The 27,971-nt window shown below is 43.7% G+C and overlaps 1 protein-coding gene across 5 annotated transcripts in view; it reads right to left on the bottom strand.

Annotated features, from left to right (window-relative positions):
• Positions 1-27,971, bottom strand: part of TRPC1 (transient receptor potential cation channel subfamily C member 1) — a 59,359-nt gene that overhangs the window by 20,323 nt on the left and 11,065 nt on the right. For all 5 annotated transcript variants that reach the window (XR_009764083.1, XM_061636926.1, XM_061636930.1 and 2 more), the window contains 6 exons: positions 25,746-25,948; positions 24,105-24,236; positions 19,350-19,545; positions 15,933-16,269; positions 5,944-6,083; positions 3,070-3,213 (listed from right to left, as the gene is read on the bottom strand). Coding sequence is in view for 4 of the 5 variants with exons in the window: in XM_061636926.1 (XP_061492910.1) it covers positions 3,070-3,213; positions 5,944-6,083; positions 15,933-16,269; positions 19,350-19,545; positions 24,105-24,236; positions 25,746-25,948 (1,152 nt within the window). In the remaining variant the exon portion in view is untranslated. The remainder of the gene's footprint in view (positions 1-3,069; positions 3,214-5,943; positions 6,084-15,932; positions 16,270-19,349; positions 19,546-24,104; positions 24,237-25,745; positions 25,949-27,971) is intronic.

The following is a 27,971-nucleotide window of genomic DNA, read 5'->3' as shown; positions in this document are numbered from 1 at the left end:
GACTTAGGCTACAATCCAATACATGTCTAGTCAGAAGTAAGCTCCACTGGGTTCCATGGGACTTACTCCCAGGTAAGTGCACACTGGATTGCAGCCTTAATGAATAAACATGCACAAGACGGGACTGTGAGACTGAGGACTGGTTCACATGGAGATTTAATGTGAGATGGGTGCCACCTGCACATACACACCCCATTTAAATCACAGGGTTTACATGATGTTGCAGGCAAAGGAAAGGTGTGTTGCTGCTTTTCCCTTTAAATCTGAATCAAAGCAACCTGCTGAAAATGCGATGTGAAGGAAAACCCATCTCCACTTTGCTGGGCTCCTCCCATGTAGGCTCTTTCCTCCAATATATTTTGCTGGGGGGTGGATCATCTCTTTCAGATACTCCCCTTTCTCTGCTCACTAAACTCTCCATGAATTCCATTTTACTTCCGGTGGTTCAAGAAGCAACTTCCGACTGACTGCTCCCGAACTGCTGCAGCCCTCCTTTCTTTGGCCCCTTACTCGCCCAGTAAACTGCCTTCCTTCACTCCTGTTCTTTCGCACTCTTTCCACTCAAACTCCATCGGGCTTTGCAAAAGCGAAGCTGAACTATCTTGGCATCTACTTTTTATTGCAGCATCGTTTTAGTCTCTCTCTCTCTCTCTCTCTCTCTCACACACACACACACACACATGCAAAACCTGTCTCCAACTATCTAATTTAAAAAAAGAAAAAGGAAAAAAGTGTTTACTACCAATAGGAGGAGGGTCTGGTCAGTGTCATGTCAATTTCATGCTGAGGCGCTCTCCCGGCTTCAGCCTTTAAGCCCAAACAGTCATGGGGATTGCACCCCCCTCTCCATTCTGAGTTCCATATGCCCAATTAGCAATGTGATAGAAGGTGCGCGCATGCACGCACGCACACACACAATCTTCCACTAAAAACTGCATTTCAGGAGGAAATATGCCAGGAGGAAATGAAACTGTCAATTGCATCCCCCACGCTCTCCTGGCTTCAGCAAACCCCCTTTCCTTATTCGTTAGCAATACTCCGGAGTGAGTAAACATGTAAATTTGGGGGCAGGGCCACAAGGAAACAGCAATACTAAATGTGAATGGAAAACAGTGGATTGGAAGAGCGTGTGAATGTTGAAAATCTATCACGATGGGAAAAGCATGGTCAATGGTTAAGGAACTGTATGGGAATTGTATTCTACAACATCTGGAGGGCACCATTTCGGCTATCCCCATGTGATAGTGACACTAAAATAAAAATGGGAAGGACTATAGATCTCCCTCTGGAGTACTGCACAAATAGAAGTACCAGATTTTTGTTAGTGTCCCAATCCTAATCCTGTTAAATGTAATTGCAATTTAACCAGACTTCAGTGGTCATCAGTAGTACATCTACAAAGTGCTGTAAGTTTGTAGAAGATGTATTTAATAGAAACAATTTAAGATAATTCTATCCTACTTTTTTACCCAACTAGATCCACAAAGCAGCTTACAAGAAATCTAAACTCCAATTAGTAGTTTTTCATATCAGTTATTAATAGCTTTTAACATGGTTGAAGACAAAGGAAGATGATGCACTGCTCTGAAAGCATGTATGATAATATGAAAGTGCTCCAATAATATGCCTTTCATTTCACCAATGGTGTGCAGTTTATAGGCATTTGAAATTCATGACCTACTTCTGGAAATGTTGGTTAGTACTTTATCGATGGTCATCAACAAGAGCAACTAAAGCTTCAGTGTGCCACTGAATGGGGTGACTGTTGGCTGTTTATGTACAACTGGAATTCTGACTTCAATACATAGAGGACTAATAAAAATGCATGTTATAGTTGTAACACAAATAAATATATATGTTACATAGTGAACCTCTTGAAAATGAATGAGGACTTTTAATAGCCAATGTGTTCCCCCCCACACTATTAAGGCTTTTAAAAGTTAATTTGCAATAGAAAACGAGTTTAAAAACTGGTAAGATGAAAAGGAACAAATATAGTTAAGAACTGAGCACGGTTTACTCTGGAAAGGCGGCATACCAATAAATGATAATGATGTTGATGAGGGAAGAGGCATGATCTCTAATTAGTTCATAGCACAGCATCAGTATTGATCTTTAAGACGTATCTAACAAACAGATGTGTGCTATTGTATTGAACTATTAAATATGAGTTGCTTGGAGGCCTTCTTGGTAAGAAATGACTAATAAGTCTAACAACCATGACCACCACTACCCTTGGTTGCTGTGTCACACAGCTAGACTTATTTTGAACTGGGGCTCTGAATTCTTTTCAGAAGCCTTGGCACTATAAATAGGAAGTAACACCATGGGAGGAATGTTTCCAGCTACCCCACACCCTGCCTTTGGAAGCCTTGGAAGAAACTGCTATAGTAGAGAGACTGTAAGTAACATCATGGGAGGAGTTGCTGCTTGAATGGTGATGCCAACGGGGCAGTGGTTCTTTAGGGAAGCTGAAGACTAGGTATTTAAACCAACGTGATCCTTGGCTAACCTGTAGCAGATCTAGCAATAGCGGCTAGAACATCTAGGACCAAGGTGAAATTGTTCAAATCTCGTTATTTTTGCTACTGCCAGGAGATATAATGTTGCTCCATTTAAAATACTGAACTTCTGCTGTTACATTTACTTTATGTTGCTATTTTACTATTGCTGTTATTATGAAATTATTCTTCCAATTGTGTTGTTCTCACTGTTTTAAGGTACTAGGACCATATTTTTTGTGAGTGGAAAGGTGGCATACAAATAAAGGGGTGAAGATGATGTGCTGCTAAAGCTTTGATCTCAAATCACCATACAATAAAGCAAAATCCTTTTAAAAGGATGCTACACTTTTTTGTGCTTCGTTTCTACAGTTTCTAGTCTAATGAGAGAACCATCACTTAATCAGCCCCAGTAAGCCCATAGTTGGTGAAAATCCAACCACATGAACAATAACTATCAATGCAGTCAATGATTTAGAAGAGTTTAAATATAAGTAAAGAGTCTGTATCTGAAAAATCAGAGACCCAAACAATTAAATCTAGCCATTTTGTCTGTATGACAACTTACCTGAAGTGGCCCCAGGACAGAGCTTGTTGTATACATGAAGAAAAGCCGAAGGTAACTCAAAACATTAGCAAAAGCAAACAGACCTTCTGCCACCAGTGTAGGATGGAAGGCATCCCAATCCTTCCTCTCAGCAAAATTATGGAACTAGGGTTTTTGAAAGAAATTGAAGTTAGTTTAAAGTTGACAGACAGACAATCCAGTGACAGCATTGGCTAAAATCAAGCAATCAACCAACTGTGAACAAGCCATGACAAGCCTTGAGGGTTACATATTTCCTTCCCCCCTTTATGAGTGAGGGGCAGAGATGCATCTATATCTAATTTGCAAGAAAACCATATTTTGCTGTTACATCCGAATGCAGTGAACATTGATTTGCACAAACCAATGCTTGGTGCCATAGCAAACTATGACTTGTCACAAATAAAAATTAGAAGTTTAATCTTCCCCTCTCATGTAAAAAGAATAGGAAAAGGCAAGAACGGAACACACAACCTTGAGGTTTGCCACAGCTCATCTTCATAACAAACCAACCATGGTTTGATATTACTACTGGACATAGCTAATAGGAAGCTGCAACAAGACAAGAATATTCAGCTGCTACAGATCCAGGACAAGAGCCTGCACAGCATGAAGTAAAATAGTGTACTAATGGTCAAAGAGCTGCCCTACTGACTTTTTTTTTTACATTTAATTTCTTTCTGTCCAGAATATAAGATAGCTTTATTTGAATGAGATTTTGACTTATTGTAAGACAATATTTTGACAGGATAGATAAAAGCCAATTTAATCTGAAAGTTTCTTACATGACTAGCAAACAGAGCTAACAAGATACAGGTTTATTTTCCACTCCAAATGAATACCAAACAGGTGAGCCAACTCTGAAGATTACCAGCTGCATGAAAAAAAATATTTGAGAGGTTCATATTAATACTGTTGCAGCAAGGCTATTTCTACCACTCATTCAAGATTGGGGCAGATTTATTTTCCCTTTTTTAGCCATGACTGGGCCATAGATAGCATGCCCTCTCTCTATAGAAGTGTGGCACTTCTTCGCCACACTAAGCCATTGTTCACTGTCATGTCTGTATCAACATTAATCCTGCTTAACCTTAGTCAGGATTCATCCCTAACCCAGGATTTGTAACCTGGATTCAAATCCCGGGCTGGGACTTGGAAGCAAATCCTGGATAGCATTTACCATAGTTAGCAGAGATGCAGACAAAACATTTAACCACATAGGCCCGTAGGACAGACAAGTCAATTCATGCCCAAGATGGGAAGTGAAAGGGAAGGAGCAACTACCTTGTGGCTCCATTCCCAACCCCTTCACCATGTTTGGGAGATGGAAACGTTACTTCTGCAGCATCTCAGCTACTAAAAATGGAGTATCACCCTACTGGAGCAAAACCAAGGTGTGCAGAAATATTGTATTAATAAAAAATGCAGTTGCACATACTTTATTGATCATGAGGAAAGGACATTATTATTTACAAGGCATGATTTGTGTGCCCAACCCTTTAGGGGCCTGCATTAAAAAAAATAAGGTCCCAAAGAAACCTGTACACTAAAATGGGGGAAAACAAAGGGAGGGGAAGCATAAAAGATGAATGTATGCAAATGCAGCTAAACTCCCTTAAGGTCAAAGTGCACATTACAATAAATGTGTTTGAATATTTACATCTCTCTGTGTCCATCTCTCTGCATCGCCCTCTCTACCTGTGTGTATTTTAAGTGTCAGCCACAGAGAACCCTGATCCAGATCAGGACCATGGCATTGATGGGAAAGCCTTTCTCCATGTGGTCCTAATAAACCCCCCACCCCCAGTCTCACTTCTGCCATAGTCTCCATGGGTGGCCTTTGACAAGTCACAATGTTCAGCCTTAGCTCCTCATGTATAAAATGGAAATGTTAAAAAGCAAGATACAACCTATAAATCATTTCAGTAATTTGTGAAGTGATGTATAAATAAATAAGATTTCACCATCTATAGGAAAATAAAAAAACTGCAGCTGATCATAGCAAATAAGCCAGTTTTTGACAACATTTTCCTTGAAAACAAAGATGAGCATTCCAGGCTGAAGCTAAAGTTCCATCTGTTGAATACAGCTTCTACTGGAGAAAATGACCCCTAATCAATATTTGCAGATGTCTGATGTGTAAGAATCTATACTGTATACAAACACATCACATAAACCCCCAGTTTGATCTGTTATTCATGAAAGCTTCATGTACAAATTGCAAATAATTGGTTAAAGGAATTCTGTAGCACATGATATGCCTGTTAATGAAGTGGGGTGGAGGAGAGGGGAGTGATTTGCCTCATCTGAAGAGTTAATAAGAGACATCTTTCATTTTTAACCCCTAATTATGGGCTTATCTAATTTTTAAAATTATACACGCCCACCATATTTTCTGAAACAGTTAAACAATTCTGTATGTTAACTTGCAGTACAACTGCAGTAAAATTAAACTGCACCGTGAACTACACATAAACATGAACAACTGTAATCCATGAACATGAAATTCTTTAGGGAACTATGATACATTAACATAATGTATATTCCTGCTTTATACTAAACAAAAATTACAACCCATCTGAATGTTCTAACAATTCAAAATAATTTTCCAAGAAGAGAATAAATAAACTAGAAACGTACAGTACTTCATTAAACCTGTTCATCAAATACACCAAAAATGTAAGAAAATATAGTCAGCATGCTCTTGCTTTTGAAATGCCTAGTTTCTCTATCAGTGCTAAATATATGCAGACTAAAATCAAAGACACACCTTAAAGCTTTAAGTTAAGAATAAGTATTCTCCAGAAACCCTCCATTTTGGAAAAAAGAAACAAAGTAATTGGAGTTGATGTTTACCTTGTTATGGGCAACTACTTTGAGAGCAAACGTTGCCAAATATAGAGAATTCATGACAAAACTAAGTTGATTTCGGGATTCTTCTAAAAAGTCTTCTAAGCCATCATACCAGAGTCTTTTAACATCTGACCATACCATTCCTTAGAGCAGAGAAACAGAATGCAGTCAGTGGGATATACTGGATATGATCCCAATAATTTCAGTGTCTTCTACATGTCTTTCTAACAAAGACGAGGACACCTCTCTTTTTTCAGAGAGTATTGGTGAGGGGCAGAAGAATATAAGAATTATGTGTACTGTCAAACAGCACTGGGTTAAAACATACAAGCAGGAATCAAAGCACCTCGTAAAAACAGGAAAAATTATCCTAACAACATAACCACAACAGCCAAATGAAGGGCAGCACTTTAATGGCTTGGATGCATAGCTACATTTTTACCTGTGTTAATGCTCCATCAATGTTGGTAACTGCCCTTTAGCAGCCTTTCATATTCTAGTTCACTCTTTTCAAATCCATAATCACTACGGTTAAAGATAGTAAGAAATGGAGATACAGACACTAACAAAAAAACCCTTATGTGAATGATATCACCTGCTAGTCTCTTATGTAAACGACACCAGTCATTTAACGTATCTTATGTCAACAGTAAAATATATATTAATAGCTTTAAAAATTCTAGACAATCGTCACAAAAAGGTTTTGTTCTTCAAGTACATTCTATACTATAATATCAAACATTTATAAGAGCAGCAACATATAGGATTCCAAGCTAAGCATACTGATTATATGGGACCATTATTATTTGAAAAATGTGCTTCCCGTATCCAAAACTATGACTGTAGTTTTATTTGCGCTTAGAAAAATATAGAACAGGTTGGTGAATTTATTTTAAAAAGCAATACTGAAAAGTAGGGATCCATGCTCCCTCTGCTGGTTCTGTATTAGACAATCTGCAAACTGGTTCTGGAAAGACAGTTAACACACTTAATGGAACAGAGCTCTCCATACATACGGTGCAAGAATATGAATACTCAGGCTCTATCCTCCTAAAAAGTGTTATGTGGACTGTATGCATGCATGATTTACACAATCGTTCCTTCCAAAGAAGCAGGTGGGAATAGCAAAAAAAGCCCACAAGTTCATTGCATGCATGCATAAATGTTCACTCTCCCACACCATGAATATAGAGAACCCATTCCAGTTGTGTGTGAATTAGCCCCAAGGACTCACTCTCACGCACTGCAGTTTCTGTCATGTACAAAAAATTGAATGTACAACTATTCACTGATAGGCAAAACCCCTTATGGTTTAAGAACGTATCTACACCCAACAGATATTTCTATCAAACTTTAAAAAGCAGGGAAATTGGGCAGCTATAGTGAATGCAACAGGGGAGCAGGAAACCTGATCTCCTCTCTGAGATATTGTACTGCCCTACAAATTTGTAAAAATGCAAACACAATTTGGGTTGGTCTTTCATAGTCCAATCCACTTCCTGTGTAGCTTGGAAAAATTTGGTAATGTGCCTCAGAAGATGAAGGTCAAGAGTATGGAGCAAGGTCTGTAATAGGATTACAGGTACTCTGTGAACATGGCTGATTTTTAATTAATTTCAACAAATTATGAGTCAACTGACAGAATAAAGTCCAACAAGGGTCTGGATTACCCCCCCTCGTTTTACACGTTGAACGCTTAGATCCTCTGAGTGTTTTGCATATTGCCATGAAAACTTAAGGGGGATGTTAAGCAAGCATTTCTGAGTTCAGAACTGTAAGTTTTGTAAGATTTTGTTTTGAAATGAGCTTATGGGAAGTAGCGGAATGTACCATTGGTCTCACCTGAAAGGTGATTTTCATAGGAGTGGGCCATCACTGTGGGGAAATAGTTCCACCTATCGTGCGAAGGCAAGAATGTTTTTGAAGTCAAGACTAGGGACGTCATGCCCCTCCCACTCTCCAGTTCATTCGTAGCGAGTCTAAAAAGAGATATCTAAAAATACAAGAAAAAGGCCAACAGGCCCGCCAGGAAAATAACATAATAGTCACATGCATAACAACATGACTCTAACATAACTACATAACATAACAGAGGTAAAAGTCTTGACTTCACTCTTACATTTAAATATAATAGCGTAACAATAACATGTAACCCATTGATAAAATCTCTAGTCATCCTCCAACTGGGAGGGTCCTATGAAAATCACCTTTCAGGTGAGACCAATGGTACATTTTCCATAGGAGGTGGGCCATCACTGTGGGATGTACCAAAGCAACCCATATAGGGAGGGACCACCCACATGTTAATCCTCATTAAGAACCTGTTGCAACACTCGTCTGCCAAAAGATGCATCAGCAGAGGCATAACGATCAATTTTATAATGCCTTATAAACGAGTGTGGGGAAGACCAGACTGCAGCCCTACAAATATCGGCAACAGGAGCATTAGTGGCAAAAGCAGCCGAGGTGGCAGCTGACCTGGTAGAATGAGCCGTTATACTAGCTGGAACTGACAGCTTCAGGGACTCATATGCTAAAGTAATGCATGCCCTTAACCAACGGGATAAGGTAGAATTGGATACTTTATGCCCCATAGAACTTGGATGAAAGGATACAAACAGAGACTCCGTTCGTCGAATCTCTTGGGTCCTAGACAGGTAGGTCTTGAGAGCCCTCCGGACATCTAACGAATGCCAAGCCTTTTCAAGAGGATGGGTAGGATCCGGGCAAAAGGAAGGCAACACAATGTCCTGGTTGCAATGAAAAACTGAATCGACCTTGGGACGGAAGGAAGGATCAGTCTTCAGCACAACAGAGTCCTTATGGAAGACGCAGAGGTGTCGAGCAGAAGACAATGCGCCCAACTCCGAAACGCGTCTGGCAGAAGTGATTGCGATCAGAAACAGGACCTTGAAGGACAGTATACGTAGGGGCACAGTCCTGATGGGTTCAAACGGAGGGCGTTGCAAAGCCTGCAGAACTTTCGGCAAACTCCATGAGGGGAACCGGTGGACAACAGCCGGAGAGCGTAGGGCGACTCCCCTCAAAAAACGTTTGATGAACGGATGTGAGGAAATAGGAGCTCCAGGAGAGGACACTGAGAGAATGGATGACAGAGTAGACGCATGTCGACGTAGAGTGTTGGGTCGAAGTCCCATCATAAAGCCACTATGGAGAAATTGGAGCACCTGGTGCACATTGGCCTGGGATGGATCGTGGTGGTGGGACTGACACCACTTGGAGAAAGCCACCCAGGTATGTTGATAAATGCGAGTGGTAGATGGTCTTCTCGAGGCCAAAATAATATCAATCACAGCGTCAGACAGTCCAGCTGACCTCAAATGTCTCCGTTCAAACGCCACGCTGTTAGATTGAGCCAAGTAGGGTCCTGGTGCAGTACTGGACCCTGGGATAGGAGGTCTGGCGTTACTGGAAGTGTCCAAGGATCCATCATTGACATTGCCAGAAGATCTGAGAACCACGGTCGGCGTGGCCAAAATGGTGCTATCAGAACCAGCTGTGCCCTTTCGGTTCGCGCCTTCCTCAAGGTTTTGGCTAACAATGGTATGGGAGGAAAGGCGTACAATAGACCGTCTGGCCACGGTGTTGTCAGAGCATCCACTGCTTCTGCTGTTGAGTCCAGGTATCGGGCAAAGTACCTGGGAAGCTGGCAATTGCGATTGGAAGCAAACAGGTCGACTGAGAGGGCGCCGAACCGACACTGGAGACGATGGAACATGGCTGGATGAAGTTTCCATTCTCCCGGAAAGACCTGTTGTCTGCTGAGCCAGTCTGCTGTCACATTCCAAATCCCTCTGAGGTGCTCTGCTTTCAGGGATTGTAGATGTTGTTCTGCCCAGACAAAGATGAGGGAGGCTAAGTCCTGCAGAGGACGAGACCTGGTGCCCCCGTCTGTTCAAATGTGATTTGACACACGTGTTGTCTGTTCGAATGAGCACATGATGCAAAGGGAACAGAGACTGAAAATGACATAAAGCCAAGTGGACAGCCTTTAGTTCCAGCCAGTTGATGCTTCGAGATTGCTCTGCGTTGGGCCAAACCCCCTGAACGTACTGGGAGTTGCAGTGGGCTCCCCAACCGATGAGGCTGGCATCTGTGGTCACGACGGTTCTGCGGGGTTCTCTGAATGACGTGCCCTTGGAGAGGTGTTGAACCTTGGTCCACCAGCGGAAGGAGAGGCGCAGAGTGGGGCTCAAACGAACTTTGCGATGGTTGGAGCTGGCAATGTCTTTTTGAAAAGGCAACAGAGTCCACTGAAGGGGCCGAGTGTGGGCTCGAGCCCAGGGCACAATGTGGATTGTGGAGATAAACATCCCGAGCGCTCTGGCGAGAAGCATGACGTCTGCGGATGTTTGTTGCATCAGGGACCTTGCGATGCTTGTGATGGCAGTGATGCGATCTGGAGCCAGGAAGACCATTGCCTGCAGGGTGTCCAACATTGCCCCTAGATGTAGTAGGCGTTGGGTTGGTTGGAGATGGCTTTTGTCGAAGTTGACAAGCCAGCCGTAGGTCTGCAAAACATTGAGGGTGATCATTAAATGATGATGAGCCAGCTCTTCAGACTTGGACCGTATTAGCAGATCATCCAAATATGGGTAGATATGAACCCCTTGGGTCCGAAGGTAAGCCACTAGGATGAGTAGCACCTTGGTAAATACTCTTGGAGCAGAGGAGAGGCCAAATGGCATCGCTCTATATTGAAAATGTTGGTGGCCAAAGGCAAACCGAAGAAACTTTCTGTGGGCTATGCAAATGGGCACATGGAGATACGCTTCCTTAAGGTCGATAGAAGCCATGAAGTCTCCTTCATGCAGACTCTCGGTAATGGAATGGAGAGATTCCATTTTGAACCTGCGGTATGTTACAAAACGGTTGACAAACTTGAGGTCCAATACCGCCCTCCAAGATAAATCTCGTTTTGGCACAGCAAATAGGAGGGAGTATACCCCTTCCGACCTCTCAGCTGTGGGAACTGGCTCTATCGCCGCTATGTCCACGAGGTGATGTATAGCTGTCTGCATGATGTTGTGCCTGGCTGGTGCCCTTGGGCAAGGAGAAGGATGGAATCTGTCTGGTGGGGTTGCCCAGAACTCTATGTTATAGCCATGAGTGAAAAGGTCCCTGATCCAGGAGACCGTAGTAAGGCGTAGCCATCGATCTCCAAAATTAAGTAATCTGCCACCTATGGGGAGGACGTTAATACTACTTGAGTAGGCGGGGGCCTCCCTTATATGAGGACGATGAGTTGCCCCTGCGCCCTTGGTACTGACCTCTGCCTTGGAAGCGTCGGTTCCAGGAGCCCCTGAATGCGTTGGGGTCATAGGGTCTGAAGTCGCGGCCTCGTCCTCCTGGCCGCGTTCCTCGAAAGGACTGGTTGGAACGAAAGGAGGAAAATCGCCTGAAGGGCCTGTGGTCGACGTTCTTGACTGTGGCCAGAACCGGTTTGTGGGCATCTTTTGGATCAACCAGAACTGCCTTTAGAGCTTCCTCGCCGAAGAGTAGAGATCTGGAGTAAGGAGCCTTGGACAGGTTCAGTCTGGCCGCTGAATCAGCTTGCCAGTGGCGAAGCCAGAGGGTGCGACGAGCGACTATTTGAGTCGTCATGGCTCGTGCCCTTAATTGGGTGGCATCCAAAGTGGCATCGGCCACAAAAGCTGCTGTCTTACGTAATTTCAATAGTGCTCTTTTGAAGGCGACAGGATCAGGGTTAGCATCCTCTAGAAGGTCATCCATCCACATCATAGATGCTCTGGAGAAGATGGAGGCTGAAGCGGAGGCACGCATGGCTAGGGCAGTGGCCTCGTGATTCTTGCGGAGGGCGAAGTCTATTCGACGCTCAGTAGTATCTTTTAGGTGGGATTCCCCTTCCCTGGGCAAAAGAGATAGTGAAACGAGGCGAGCGATTGGTTCATCTATGCCAGGGACATCTAACTTGGTGGCAAAGTCTGGGGCTAGGGCGTAAAGTCTGTCAGCCAGGTTCTTGAAGCGTCGAGCTTTGAGTGGGTGGGCCCATTCTTCGGAGGCTAATTTGGCAATTGGGTCCGGCACCAGGATGTAGTGTTCAGTAGGTGCAGGGGATTTGAGGACCTTGGCTCCTTTGATAGCTGGGGCGGACGAAGTTGAAGGCGCAGTCTGGAGACCAAGGGTATGAAGTACCCTACGTGCTAGCGGTTGATAATCTGAGGTATTGAACAAGCGATACGATGTATCCTCCTCATGATCTGAATAGTCGCTCCAGTCGTCTCCTTCAACATGGTCAGTGAAAGTTGACTCCTCCGCATACGAGGCTTCGTCCGTACATCTGCCTCTGGCTACATCAAAGGGATCTGGTGAGCAGGAAGGATGAGCTTCATGGCACGCACGTTGGTCCATGTTGAGTGGGGGTATGGCAGGAACTTGTGGTAGTGACTGCATTCGTGTGAAAAAAGCCAGCATGGCTTGGAGTTGGGAGAGGAAATCAGGAGACAGCTGCAGACCAGATGTGGGAGATGTATGTGCCTGGTGAACTGTTGGAACAGATGTCTGAGGCGGTAAGCCAGAGGTAGGTTCGTTAGGCGAACAGTGAGCGGGAAAGCCAACAAACTCTTCCTCGTCAGAGGCAGTAGCAGGAGAATGGAAAATATCACTTATGTGTGTCTGTGCTGTGGTGGTGGTTGGCACAGAGACATAACGAGGGCGCTTTGGTTTACTATGGCTGGAAAGATGTTTTGTCTTAGCCAGTGCTTTGGCATGTCTGGTCTTAGACGTGTTAGGATGTTGTGGCTTGGCTGATTGTGGCATGTCTGGCTGATCTGGCACCATGTGTGTTGATGGTGACATGCCTGGCTGTTCTGCCATCTTATATAAACCTGGGTGCAGTACACTGCCACGGAGGGGGCAGGATGTAAAGACCCGAACTGGCACAGCGTACTACCACGGAGGGGGTAGGATACACTGGCAGATGGCGAAATGCACTGCCACAGAGGGGGCAGAATGCACTGAGGTATCAACGTTAATATAATATAGGCTGTTTTAGAGTTGGCACACTCAGATTAGTGCTGTAGGCTGGGTTATTGGCTTGTTCACGGCCCCAGAGGGGGCAGGATATACAATATAAATCAGGTTTAGTACAAGTCAGCCACTGATATAAAGCTCCAGCCTTGATAATATAATCCAGCCACTAGGATTAAAGCTCCAGCCTTGATAATGTAATCCAGCCACTAGGATTAAAGCTCCAGCCTTGATAATACAATCCAGCCCACTAGGATTGGAGCTCCAGCCTTGATAATATAATTCAGCCACTATGATTACAGCCACAGTAATGTGTGTAAATCAGCCGTGTAAATTTGTCAGCAGCACATATACACAAACGTACGGATAGATAGCCTGCAGGGGAGGTATCCGATAATAAGGAGAACAAAAAGGGCGGGAAATTCAAAATCAAAAGGAAAAAATGGCGCCCGGAAAAAAAGAGCGGGAAAAAATGGCGGAGAGGGAAGAAGCAATGGCGGCCGTCGGAAGCGAACTGGGGGAAGGGCTGCCCAGCACGGTCTCGCCGAAAACCGCAGTAGCGGCTCTAGAAAATCCCCGGAAGGAAGCAGGTAGGGGAAAAAACGGCAGCCGTCGCAGAGAGAGCCGCCGTCGCGGTCTGTAAAGCCCTTCGCAGTGGGATTTAAGCCACGTAGCGAGGGCGATCTGAGGCAAAGGAGTAACGGCGGGAGCCGCAGCTGCAAGCTCCCGCTGAGATCGGATAAGCCGCAGCCGCGGCAACAGATCAGGGGGGGGAGAGAGGGTCAAAAGCGATCAAAAGCGATCAAAAAAGAGAACCGCAGCCGCGGTCACTGAGGGAGCCCCCTGGCTACGGATACGACAGAGCCGGGGGGGGAGGGGGCTTGAAACTGCCAAAACAAAGAGAGCCGCAGCCGCAGTCTCAGAGGGAGCCCCCAGTCAAGGAAATAAAATAAATGGAATAGCTCTGAGGAAAGGGCGAAGAGAGCCGCAGCCGCGGTCTCAAAGGAGACCCTCAGTATGCTAGACACAAAAACGGAAAAAAGGCTTTAAAGACAAATAGACAAACAAATACGATACTTAGCTAAATGCTATGTGAAATTCCAATCTTGTTTGTACGAAGGCAAGAATGAACTGGAGAGTGGGAGGGGCATGACGTCCCAAGTCTTGACTTCAAAAACATTCTTGCCTTTGCACGATAGGTGGAACTATTTCCCCACAGTGATGGCCCACCTCCTATGGAAAATGGCATGGGGGTATTTTCAATTTAATATGGCAAAATGTGAAAAATCCATACTGGCTATAGTATACAGCCACTCTCATGGCGGTATAATAATGCAAAGCAAATACACACATTTATTTTGCTGATATACCAAATGTATCAGGGGCAGCCATATTTGTGTATTTATGTTTCTGCCCCATTTTATTTTTTTAACAATCAAATTATTATTAATAACAATAATTAATTGATTAAATTTACATCCCACCCTTCCTCCCAGAAGAAGCCCTTGTAAGAAGAATTAAACCATCATACCTCCCCTGCCTTACCTCTCTAGAGTTTTGTTACTTCAGATATTTTTCTGCCCACACTGGCTCACTTCCAGTATTAAAGATGGGCAAGGAGAAGAATGCCTGCAACAATGGTGTGTGTGTGTGTAAATGTAAGGCAAGTTTCAGCTTACATCGCCCCACACCACTTTTTGTTAGACCACCTCACTATACACTCCAGATATGAAACCAGTCATATGAACAAATACAGCTGCCCACATCATGTCTAATTTGGCCCTGACTAGACAATTTAGTGTCACTTATCCAGCAAATGTTAATTGCTCCAATACAGACATATGTCTCTTCAGTTCATATAGAATACTTATCTAAGCAAAACCAGTTCCTAAGTGTTACTGTTTAAGCAGTCAGTTATATCAAACTGATCAAACTAATCCAGGATCAATTCCTGCATGCTAAAGCCACAATACTCTGAAACTAATGCTATTTCCTCCTTACTAAAATACTTTGAAATTGTGCATGGCTTTTTAAAAACAATAAAACCAAATTCAAAAATGTCAGAAATGTTTCCAATGTAATGACAATTTTGTTATACATGTTATTTATTTCAGGTATTTATATACTGCTTAATATTTAGAATTTCTACTTGGTGTACCTGAAATGTTAAAAAATACAGATAAGAGCAATTTAAAATTTCAACACAAAAACACAAAACTACCCTAAAATGCCTGCTTGCTTTGGACACTCTTAATATTTTCAAAATAATCACTTTGGATCTCCAGAACACTCAGTTAAGAGCATTGAGAGAGTGCCAAGAGGCAGGGATGGTAGCTTGCCTCGAGGTGGACCAACAGATCAATTCCAAGATCCAAAGGTCCAAATACCGGCAGCCACTTTGCCGGTATTTTCTGAAACACTCTCACTGGGTATTTTAATGATAATCTGTTGTTTGGCTGAATTCTTAATACCATGTTACCTCTGGAGTCCTTTTAGAAACCTCAGAAATCACTAGGACATTATTGTTTCCTTCAAATACAGTATAGAGAGCTACCCACAGAGCATAACAGAGCCATCTCCCCAATGCAATAAATAGATAATGCTCAAAAGAGAGCTTAAAAAAGAACCTAGACTAGGAGAGGGCAAAAAGGATATGGGAGACCCCCCCGCAGACCTCCCATTTCCATAGTGCACTGTTACCTGTTACAGACTTTGTTATGCCCTACATAGATCCAACAAAACATAATCAGTTATACCCTTAGAGAGTAATGGTGCCTAAGATTGGTAAAATAAAATAAAAAGTATTATCTCCTTGAATTATATTAGACTGCTATGTTTCTCCCCTATCAAAATAAATGGAAGATGTTTTTCCATTATTAGCTTATTATGTAATCTTTTACATTATTAGACAATATTACCAGGGATTAACAAGACTCCAATGTTAAGAGATGTAACAATTTTTATGCCCATTTTATACTTACCAATAAGCCAAAGTATTAGAAGATAGTCTATTCTCTCCAATTCTGGCCCCATTGTGTTTTTTTTATCTTCATTGTAGACAAGTGAATACAAGTTAAGTAATAATAGAAATGTGAAATATGATGCTCCATGAATAATAAACTTCATAAAAGGAGTGTGAATTATTCGGCCTATTCGAGATCTTGGAGCCAACAAGTAACAAAGAGACAGTATTGGCCAAAATATGCCCACTGTCAAGACTGTGAAAATCTTCTTAAACGTGTGCTTGCGGCGGTAACCAGCCATTTGTCCAAACCAGACAGTATTGAGAAATTGCTGGCAATTGGATTGAGCAACAAACTGCAATAGAAAAATAATTTTGCATCAATAAATGCTCTCTAAAAGTAGTCAATAACTCAATGCTCAAGCTTAAACCAGCGGGAACAAAAGTGCACACACAAAATTAACTTACAATTGTACAGTCATTTGAAGGGCTCAGTTTTTAAAACTTAAAATTCTGAATAATTATCCAGGATCAAGGTAACAAACAGAACTTTACAACTAGGGATAGGTAAATCTGTCACTTTCAGTTTCTCATTTTTCCAATACTAAAATTCAGTTTTCCACATTTCTGCATCAGTTTGTAAAGTTTAAAAAACCTCATGAAAATTCATCAGCATTATAGTGCAAGTTTCTCATAACACACACATTTTTGTATGCAGTTTTGCTCAATATATATAAAGTAATTTTCTCCACTATAATGCATCTATGTATGTTATTTTCACTAATATATATGTATTTTAATGCACTTTCCCCCCAATATACATATTTTTGTACACATTATTTGGTTGCAGAACTACACTGCAAAATTTGGAGAAGTGCTGATTTCAAAGGATAGCTGCATTTAGCTTCACATATTGTTTTGGGAAGTGTGAATTAGATAGGTTTGCATTAAAATGTGAACCAAATCAAATTTCTCCTCCATCCCTATTTACAGCATATGTAAAATAATAGTTCAATAATTAATTACATTTTATGTATTTGCCAGCAGCAAAGTAATTACTAACTGTAAAAAAATAGCAAACCTTAGATGTAATCCTACCCCATTCTATGATACCTGAGCTGAATTACACAGGACTGTGTTTTCACACAACAGCAACAGAGAAACAGATCTCTCACTTAGCAGACAAACTCTTCCCAGAGATATTTAGGACATCAGAAACTTGCCAGGACCATGATCTGACCACAACCCTTTATGGCTTTTCTCCAGCAGCATGAACAGTAGAGTCCAGAACAAATTTTAAGGATTTATACACAGATGCGGAAAGCAGGCCAAACACCACAATTGGAATGCTGCATAAAAAACAACACTGCAGGCAAGGAACTGCATTTACTGTAAATGGGTTGAATGACATTTTAATTTTCAATCCACAGCTGCAGTATGATTGTATATCACCTACCAGCAGAAACACGTTATGGTGAGAACAGACCACTGTGCTACATTGAATGAAAGAGGTAAGAACCAAATCAGCAGAGTCAATAGGGGCAGTTGAGTTGAGGCAGGGGACCAGTGCTATCATCATCTTTCTTACCTATCCTTCACCATGAGGTCCCAGGGTGGGTTACAATTTTAAAAATACAATTTAAAAACAATTAAAACAAGATAATAGGGTGGGTCCTAAAATATCTAAAATGTCAAAGGCAAGGGTAAAAAGATGTATCTTCAGCATATGATGAAAGCTACATAATGAGTGCCAGACACACTTCTCTGGGGATGGATTTTCACAACTTCGGGGCTGCCATAGAAAATGCCCTCTCCTGGGCCGCCCCTGCCTCCTGTTGAACTTCTGAGGGCAGTGGAACTACTAAGAGGGCCCCCTCTGCTGATCTTAACCCATGAAAGAATCTGTAGGGAAGGAGGCAATCTCTCAGATATTTGGGGCCTAAGTCATTTAGGGCTTTAAACACTAATGTGAGCAACTGGAATTCACCCAGAAACAGGCAATCAACACAGGGTTAAAAAAGGGTTTTTATGAGCCCTAAACAGAACTTCAGCCAGTAATCTGACTACTGCATTTTGAACCAGTTGACATTTCTGAGTTGTCTTCAAGGGAAACCCCATGTAGAACACATTACAATAACCAGGAAGTTACCAGAGCATGGAGCACAGTGGCCAAGTCATCTCCGTCTAAAAGGGGCCATAGCTGGCAAATCAGCCTGAGCTGGAAATAGGCACTCCTTGCCACTGAGTCCACCTGAACCTCCAGTGTCAACGTTGGATCCAGGAGTATCCCCAAGCTGCGGACCTGCTTCTTCCAGGGGAGTGCAACCCCATCCAGAACAAGCCATCTCCCCACCTCCCAGACTTGAGAACTTGGAACACATTACACCTCTGTCTTTTCAGGATTCAGCTTCAACTGACTCGCCCATATACAGCCTATCACCACCTCGAAGCACGAGTCTAGCACTTCAGCTGCTTTTCCCGATTCAGATAGAATAGAGAGATAGAGTTGGGTGTCATCTGCATACTGGTGACACATCACTTCCAATCTCTGGATGACAGCTCCCAGCAGCTTCAGATAGGTATTAAATAGCATGGAGGATAAGACAGTACCCTGCAAGACCCCATAGGAAAGCTCCCATGATGCCGAATAGTGCCCACCCAACTACTTGCTGGAAATGTCCCTGGGGGTAGAACCTTCAGCTCACTGAGCCGCTTAGGAAGGATACTATGGCCAACGGTATCAAAAGCCACCAAGGGGTCAAGAAGAATGAGCAGGATTGCATTCCCCTTATCTCTCTTCCAACAAATGTCATCAACCAGGGTGACTGAAGAGGTTTCGATGCCATGACCCAGTATGAACCTGGACTGAAATGGATCCAGATAATTCCTCCAAACATGTCTGATGCTGGGCCGCCAACACCCCTCCCAAACACTGTGCCAGTGGGCGACAGTTGTTTAATGCTTCTGGGTCCAGAGATATCCTCTTAAGGAGGGGATGCCCCACTGCCTCTTTCAAGGAGGATGGTTTTCCCCCCTCCAGTGAAGCCTTAATCACTCCTTGTATCCATCCAATCAGTCCCTTACAACCAAGGTGGGCAGGGTCAAAGGGGGTAAGTGGTCAGCTGCAGTTCTTCAATCAGCCTGTCCACATCCTTAGATCACAATAATTGAAACTGATCCAATACAGATGGAAGGTGCTAATTCTGTCTTGCCAGTACCATGATCCTAACACCTAGTTCTATGAGCTACTTGCCTGGCATGGAACAATATATGGCATTGGGCAGCAGCTGGATATGTTTTACCAGTGGAGCTTACAGTGCAGATTTAACAGCCTTTATTTCCTTCATAGTTCTTGAAACTGTTATAAGCAGGATACCTATTAAGATACATAATTGGTCTATCCCACCTATTAGTCAGATAGGTTTGCAATACATACCTCTTTTTGGTTATATTTAATAGCAAGCTTTAGGCGACTCAGATTCATCCTCTCTTCTAACAGCCCTCGTTTATCCACATGCTCATCACTTGCTGTATGGTTCAGTATAACTTCAAGTTCCCGAGAATTTCGTGCCTGTGCAAGCAAATCTTTAGCAAAGGTTTTACACTGCTGAGCTAGTTCTTCATAATCATTTCTAGGAAATATAGAAGGTAACAGATACAGATACTAATGTACTAAGTACATGATGGCTGTGTTTTACCTCTACTGCTGGAGGCAGTATGCTGCAATATACTAGTTGCTGGGAATCACAAGTTGGGAGACTGCTGTTGCACTCAGGTCCTGCCTGTGGGCTTCCCATAAACATTTGCTAGGTCACTGTGAAAACAGGATGCTGGACTAGATGGTCTTTGACCTGATCTAGAGGGCTTTTATGTTCTTATGTACTTTTGATGCTAACTTCAGCAAAGTAGGTCCCTCCACTACAAAAATCGAATAGAGGCTGGAATGAGTTAAAATCAAGCTGATTTAAATTGATGCTTTAACTCAAGAAGACACCTGATTTCAAATCAGTGGACTGGATCCAGATCCAGATCAGTGAAGCTTTGTCCCATTGAAATCAATGGGACAAGTTAGTAATGATTCACTTGATTTCTATGAGTGTCACAAACTTAGTCTGGATCCAACTAATATCCATTTTTTTCATTGTGTAATTCACATATTTATTCAATGATGCATGTTGATTAGTTGTTCTAACAATTGAAATGTATTGGTTTGCAATTACATAGGTCTTAGAAGCAAAAGCCAAAACCAATGGGCATATAACCCATTATACATTTTTCACATGCCCATATTTTTTCCATGCAATTTACCCTGGGAGTCCCATTGCCCACATGGAGACTTGCTGTACAAGCATTCAAAGCATGTGGTGGCAAAGAACGGACCACTGGTCTCACCTGAAGGGTGGTTTTCCCAGGTATCATTCCATCACGTGGGTTATAGCGCCATCTAGCGCCAAAAGGCAAGAATGTACTGAAGTCAAGACCTGGGGCATCCATGCCCCTCCCACTCCAGTTCATTGGCAATGAAGTCAAAGTGAGATATCTGAAAAGGTACAAAAGGGCCAACAGGCCTACCAGCAAGGAAAATAGGGACACTGCCTCAAATAACACACATCCACTCCTAATAAAACCAGAAAGGTTGACTCAGTCACACGATCTATGCAATACAACTTTGAATAGAAATAATTTGAAAGGTGATACAAAACACCCAGGCATCCTCCAACAGGGAGGGCTGTGATGACATGATACCTGGGAAAATCACCCTTCAGGTGAGACCAATGGTCCGTTTTCCCTAGGTAGCATGCCATCACTTGGGATGTACCAAAGCAGCCCCAACAGGGAGGGACCACACACTGCTTACATATGAGAAACAACCTGTTGCAGAACACACCTCCCAAAAAAGGCATCAGCAGAGGCATAGCCGTCTATTTTATAATGCTTGATAAAGGAATCTGGAGTAGACCATACAGCCGCTCTGCAAATATGTGTTGCAAGAGGTGTGTTGGTTGCAAATGCAGCCACAGTGGCTGCCAACCTAGTCGAGTGTGCCGTGATCTTACTAGGCACTGGAAGTTTAAGTGACTCGTAAGCCAGTGTAATGCAGGCACGCAACCAACAAGACAAGGTGGAATTAGAAACCTTTTTCCCCAGTGTCCGTGGGTGAAAGGATACAAACAGGTAATCTGTTAATCTTATGTCCTGGGTTCGAGACAGATACGTTTTAAGGGCCCTACGAACATCTAAAGAGTGACAGGCCTTCTCCAGCGGATGAACGGGCTTAGGGCAGAATGAAGGAAGAACAATGTCCTGGCTGCAGTGGAACACTGAATTGACTTTAGGATGAAAAGATGGATCTGGACACAACACAACCTTATAGAAGATGCAGAAATGGCGCGCCGATGACAATGGTTCCAACTCTGAAACTCTTCTTGCCAAGGTGACCACCACCAGAAACAGGACCTTGAAAGACAACAGTCGCAATGGCACTGACTTGAGGGCCTCAAAGGGGGAGTGCTGTAGTGCTTGCAGGACCTATGGTAAACTCCAGGAAGGAAAATGGTGACACACTGCCGGGGAGATATCTGGCGATATCGAAGGGATTTGGTGAAGGTGGTGGAGCTTCATCGATACAGCAGTGTTGCCCAATGCGCTGGTATGCAGATGTGCCCCGTACGATCCCCGAGAGTCTGAGGCGGGCTGAGCCAATGGATTCACCTGCGGCAGTGTCTATGTTTGAGAGAGGGAACCCAAGAAGGCATCCTTCAACTGGGTGACAAATTCCGGAGTCAACTGCAACCCCAGTAGAGGGGTAAGAGTGGCCATCTGAGGGTCCAAGGGCAGTGGCTGCACTAGTTGAGGCAGAGGCAGCTGCGCTTGTAGAGGCAGAGGTGCAAGAAACTCATCAGACTGGCGAAAAGTGTGGGCTCTAGCAGTTGACACAGATTGAGACGGACAGTCCAAAAGTGGTTTGTTAGGAAACCCTTCAAACTCCTCCTCTGATGACCCAGTGGGTGAATGAAAGAGGGCTGTCAACCTCTCTTGGCCAGCTTCCTCTGAAGCCGGAACTGACACGTATCAAGCTCGCCTGGCAGCCCTGCGGCTGGACAAGTGTTTGGTTTTAGCTACAGCCTTGGAGTGAGGTCTGGATTGCTTGTGCTTTGAAGACTTGTGGTGCGTCAGGACCTTTGCACTGCTGTTTTGCCCCGAGCGCCTGGGCTGCATCTGCAGGCTGATCCGCCATAATATACATGCACAAGAGTGTGGTGTGTGGTATTTGTAGTCAACACATGCACTAGAAGAGAGGTGCAGTGTGAATAGGGGCACCGATACACATCCACGGATGAGGGGAGCGGTACAGCCCCAAGTGCACTGCTAGCGCCAAGATACAATAAAATCAAACCCCAGGTACATGCCCAGTGGGAGGGGTGCGGTACTGCTCCTGTGCACTTATATATCTTGTAGCCTCTCTACCTCCTGGAACTTTTCCCCCCCAATAAAAATAACGTTAGTACAAATACCCTATATATCCCCCTATATAAATACGTTGAACACAAAATGCTGATGCGATATGTGGAGGGGGGAACTAAAGAGCTTTAAAGGACAAATGCCTCAGAAAAAAAGAGTGGGAAAACATAAAGCAAACGAAATGGCAGTTGATTAAAAGGTGGGAAAAGTAAAAAACAAAATGGTGGCCAACGAGTCTGACAGTATCAGGGAGCACAATGGCGGCCATCATTGACGGTAGTAGACGCAGCCGCCTGGGGAGGGCAGTAATAAAGCAACCACCCCAGCAGTCGATGACCAGAGCGAAGAGCCACTGCCATGTGCTCTAGGTGGGCCGCATTACCAGGTGCTACCACCTCCCCCTTTAACCGGAGGTGCAGCAGCAAGCTCCAAAAAGGGGGGGAAAGCTGCCACCAGGGGCAACAGGGAGAGAAGCTGCAGCCACAAGCTCCAGGTGGGCTACAGTAGCAAGTGCCACCAATAAGACCGGCTGCATTTCAGGCGGGCCACAGTAGCGGGCGCCACCGAACACAAGTGCAAGGCATGGGGGGGAGGAAGCAGCTGCTGCGAGGCCAAGCACAATGAGAATAGAAGCTGCCGCTACAGCCAAGCAGAGCAAGAATAGAAGCCGCCGCCGTGAGCTTCAGACTAGCTGCTTCTGCCGGCAGGCACAGTAACAGGCCCTCCAACCCAGGCCTGAAAGCAGGGGAAGGGGAGCTGCCGCTGCAAGCTCCAAGTGAGCCGCTATCTCAAAAAAAATAGAGGCTGCACTAGCAGCCTCCACTATCCACAAAAACAAAAGAGGGACAGGCAGGGTAGAGATGGGGGGGAACAACTCAAACCAACTACCCCAAACCAACCCAAACTACCCCAAAAACGGATGAAGGTGAAAGAGGAGGGAGAGGGGGGAAACTGGAAAAAACCCCAACCACAACAGCCCCCAGCCCCAAACATACTCTCACACACACAAAACTTTCACACAATATTCTCACACTACACATGGATGTAACTGCCTCGGATGAAGGCAAGAATGAACTGGAGTGGGAGGGGAATGGATGCCCCAGGTCTTAACTTCAGTACAATCTTGCCTTCAGACTGTAGATGGCACTATAACCCACATGATGGCATGCTACCTGGGGAAAACCCCATGTGTTGCAGTTGGATTTTAGAAAGGACTTAGGGGAGGGGGGAGTTGAATGGATGCAATATACTATCTCCAGACCACCTCATAGCTCCATTGGACTGCAGATTTTGTAGTAGACCATTGATCTGATCTGGGTCATGGTCAGACCAGAACAGGTGAATCCACTTTAGACTTCAAGTAGGGCACTTTTCTCCCATATCCCAATCGACAGGTAGCAAAGCTGGGACTGGGAGGGAACATAGGTTAACAGCTCCTTAACTAAGCCTCTGTGAATCACTGAAGTATATGCAGTAGTTTCCAAAATGAGTAAAATTCCATACCCTTGACGTAAAATAACTACACTAAATATTAGCATTTGGTGCCTATTTCTTAACAATAAACCATTTTATAAGCAAGGCTGCAATCCTAAACACAAATGCATAGGATTGCACAGTAAATTTCCTGATTTCATTTACAATTTATAATTTGCATTCTGTTGACCCACTGTGATGTGGCTTTGTCCAAAACACGATGAGATAGTAATAAGAGTTAATTTTTTACCAATACCTGAATTCAACTTCTACAAGGCTTAGTTCTCTTAAGTCTGCACTAAGTTCAAAGGCTCTCAGAATTGGATCCTCCTCTGTCAACATTATTAGTGCAGGACTGGCCAAACATCGATAAATATCAAGACGAAATCTGTGATAAAAATGTCAAAAGAACACATATTAAGGGAAACAATTTTATTCTCAATATTTTCAACTGTTTGAAATCTGTTTAATTTTAGGAGTCTGGAGAGCATGTCTACATTTAAAGCCATATCTAGTAAGGCAAAAGAAAATTGAACTGTCATATTTACTCCCCAAAAGCATGCACTAGGCGAATTATTTAAGTTGACTTTGGCTCCAGCACTGAAGAAAGTTTATTAATAATCACTCCTAAAATTTACTGTATCTACCAATTAGTTTTTAATATGAGGCTGGGGTTGACAAACTGACATAATTTCATAGATCAAAGTGTGATGCTGTATTTCCAGGCAACCTAAACTAATTTGGAATAAGGTATCAGCAATCAGGAAGAAAAGCCCTTTACTCCATTACTAGTACAGAAATGTAAGTTACTAGCCTCTTGCCAGGCTACTAACAAACAAATTCAGGCTAGTACTTTGTGGGTTGTTTATAAGGATGCATTAAGCATTTCAAAAGGATAAGCACATTGATATTAAAATGAAAACTGCAGCAAATACATGCACTACTCCCATTACACTGGAAATGGTACCCAAACTTAAGTCTGAGTACATAACTAGAGATATCCTGTGCAATGCAACTGAGACATATTTGATTGCTATGCTGTTCACGATTTGCAATCCTATAATAGATCATAGAATCGAAGAGTTGGAAGGGGCCTATAAGGCCATCAAGACCAACCCCCTGCTCAATGCAGGAATCCAAAACAAAGCATTCCAGACAGATGGCTGTCCAGATGCCTCTTGAATGCCTCCAGTGTCGGAGAGCCCACTACCTCTCTAGGTAATTGGTTCCATTTACCATTCACAGCAGTCCGATGTAACTGGCTCCCTAATGACTGAAAAGCCTCTAGGATGGGGCAAAGAAGAATCTGCCTAGTCTTGCTTCTATCCTGCCCCACCACGTATCCACCTGTTTTTGTGCTGCATCCCAGCCATGCTAAATAACAATGCAATGTGAAGAGGACGAAAGTCCTTAAGCTCCTCATGCTGAAATATGTGGTGGTCCCAAAATCTTGGGAGAAAGGGCAATCCTTCTCTCAGTTTAGAAGAAAGATCCTACAATTATCTACTCCACACAGCCATGTTGGTGATTTATCATGACCTGAAAGAAAAACATAACCAACTCTCTATTTACAACAGCTTCTCTCCTGGGTCATCTGGAACACAGGAAGCTGCCTTATACAGAGTAAGACCATTGATCCATCTAGTTCAATATTGTCTACACCAACTGTAGGAGCTCCCCAGAGGTATTTCTACCTGGAGATGCCTGGTACTTGAACTTGGGACATTTTGCATACAGAACTTGTGTGCTACCGCTAAGCTTTGGGCATTCCCTGGAAATGATTCTTACAAGCAACCATATAAGTGGTTGCTTAAAATCTACAGTAAGCTGCTTTGGAAGTACTGTTAGAAGATAGGAAAGAAATTGCATGCATGAATATAGAGCTAATTAATGTAACCTGGAGTGCCGGAGGCTATCTTTTTTGTTCTTGGCTGTACATAATGTGCATTCACAGCCAACAGCATGAGGTTTGGGTAGTGACACATCCTGCTTTAATAGCATTGTTAGAATTTCATAGTTGTTACGGTGAGCAGCTAAAATGACAGGCGCCACGTCCATTGTTGTTGAATATTCTGGATTCTGCATACGTTCCATTAATTTCTGAAACAGAGAGAGAAGTCTGAGAAAATAAATGTGGCTTTATGAACTGTTAATTCAGATACCAAATCTAAAACATTTTGAATCTGAAACCAAAAACAATCTATTTCATGAAGTCTCGTACATTTTAAAATTTTAAATGTTAAATCTTTAAAATTGAATGTGCTTATGAGAGAAAATATAATTTAACATCTTATTTTATTTATTTATTTATTGCACTTGTATACCGCCCCATAGCCGAAGCTCTCTGGGCGGTTTACAGCAATCAAAAACATTAAAACAAATGTACAATTTAAAACACATATTTTAAAAACAATTTGAAACACAATTTTAAAATTTAAAACAATATAAAAACAATTTAAAACACATGCTAAAATGCCTGGGAGAAGAGGAAAGTCTTGATCTGGTGCCGAAAAGATAACAGTGTTGGCACCAGGCGTACCTCATCACAGAGATCATTGGATAATTTTGGGGCCACCACTGAGAAGTCCCTTTCGCTTGTTGCCACCCTGTGAGCTTCCCTTGGAGTAGGCACCCAGAGGAAGGCCTTTGATCTTGAACATAGTGTATGGGTGGGTTCGTATCAGGAGAGGCATTCCATTAGGTATTGTGGTCCGAAGCCGTGTAAGGCTTTATAGGTCCAAACCAGCACCTTGAATTGAGCTCAGAAACATACAGGCAGCCAATGCAAGCGGGCCAGAATTGGTTTTATACGTTCGGACCGTCTGGTCCCTGTTACCAATCTAGCTGCTGCATTTTGCACAAGCTGCAGTTTCTGAACCGTCTTCAAAGGCAGCCCCACGTACAGTGCATTGCAGTAATCTAATTTGGAGGTTACCAGAGCATGGACAACTGAAGCCAGGTTATCCCTGTCCAGATAGGGACGTAGTTGGGCCACCAACCGAAGTTGGTGGAAGGCACTCCGTGCCACCGAGGCTACCTGAGCCTCAAGTGACAGAGATGGTTCTAGGAGAACCCCCAAGCTACGAACCTGCTCCTTCAGGGGGAGTGCAACCCCATCCAGAACAGGTTGATCATCCACCATCTGGTCAGAAGAACCACCCACTAGCAGCATCTTAGTCTTGTCTGGATTGAGCCTCAGTTTATTAGCCCTCATCCAGTCCATTGTTGCAGCCAGGCACTGGTTCAGCACATTGACAGCCTCACCTGAAGAAGATGAAAAGGAGAAATAGAGCTGCGTGTCATCAGCATACTGATGGCAATGCACTCCAAAGCTCCGGATGACCGCACCCAACGGTTTCATGTAGATGTTGAACAGCATGGGGGACGGAACTGACCCCTGCGGAGCCCCATACTGGAGAGTCCAGGGTGCCGAGTAATGTTCCCCAAGCACCACCTTCTGGAGGCAACCTGCCAAGTAGGAGTGGAACCACCGCAATGCAGTCCCTCCCACTCCCAACTCAGCCAGTCTTCCCAGAAGGATACCATGGTCGATGGTATCGAAAGCTGCTGAGAGATCAAGGAGAATCAACAGAGTCACACTCCCCGTCTCTCTCCCGACAGAGGTCATCATACAGGGCGGCCAAGGCTGTTTCCGTGCCAAAACCAGGCCTGAAACCCGACTGAAATGGATCCAGATAATCGGTCTCATCCAAGAGTGTCTGGAGCTGGCCTGCAACCACTCGTCCCAGGACCTTGCCCAGGAATGGAACATATTTGCTACCGGCCTATAATTAAGATTTTCTGGGTCCAGGGAGGGCCTCTTCAGGAGTGGTCTCACTACTGCCTCTTTCAGGCAGCCAGGGACCATCCCCTCTCGCACTTCCCTGGCCCAGCCGGCTGTTCCGTCCCTGCTAGCTTTTATTAGCCAAGAAGGGCAAGGATCCAGCACAGAAGTAGTCGCACGAACCTGTCCAAGCACCTTGTCAATGTCCTCAAGCTGCACCAACTGAAACTCATCCAAGAAATCGGGACAAGGCTATGCTCTGGATACCTCGCTTGATTCACCTGCTATAACACTGGAGTCTAAGTCCTGGCGGATGCTAAAGATTTTATTCTGGAAGTG

Source organism: Rhineura floridana, chromosome 7 (genome assembly GCF_030035675.1).
Source record: "Rhineura floridana isolate rRhiFlo1 chromosome 7, rRhiFlo1.hap2, whole genome shotgun sequence".
In the NCBI taxonomy this organism is placed as follows: Eukaryota; Metazoa; Chordata; class Lepidosauria; order Squamata; family Rhineuridae; genus Rhineura; species Rhineura floridana.
This window is presented reverse-complemented; position numbering and strand designations above follow the sequence as displayed.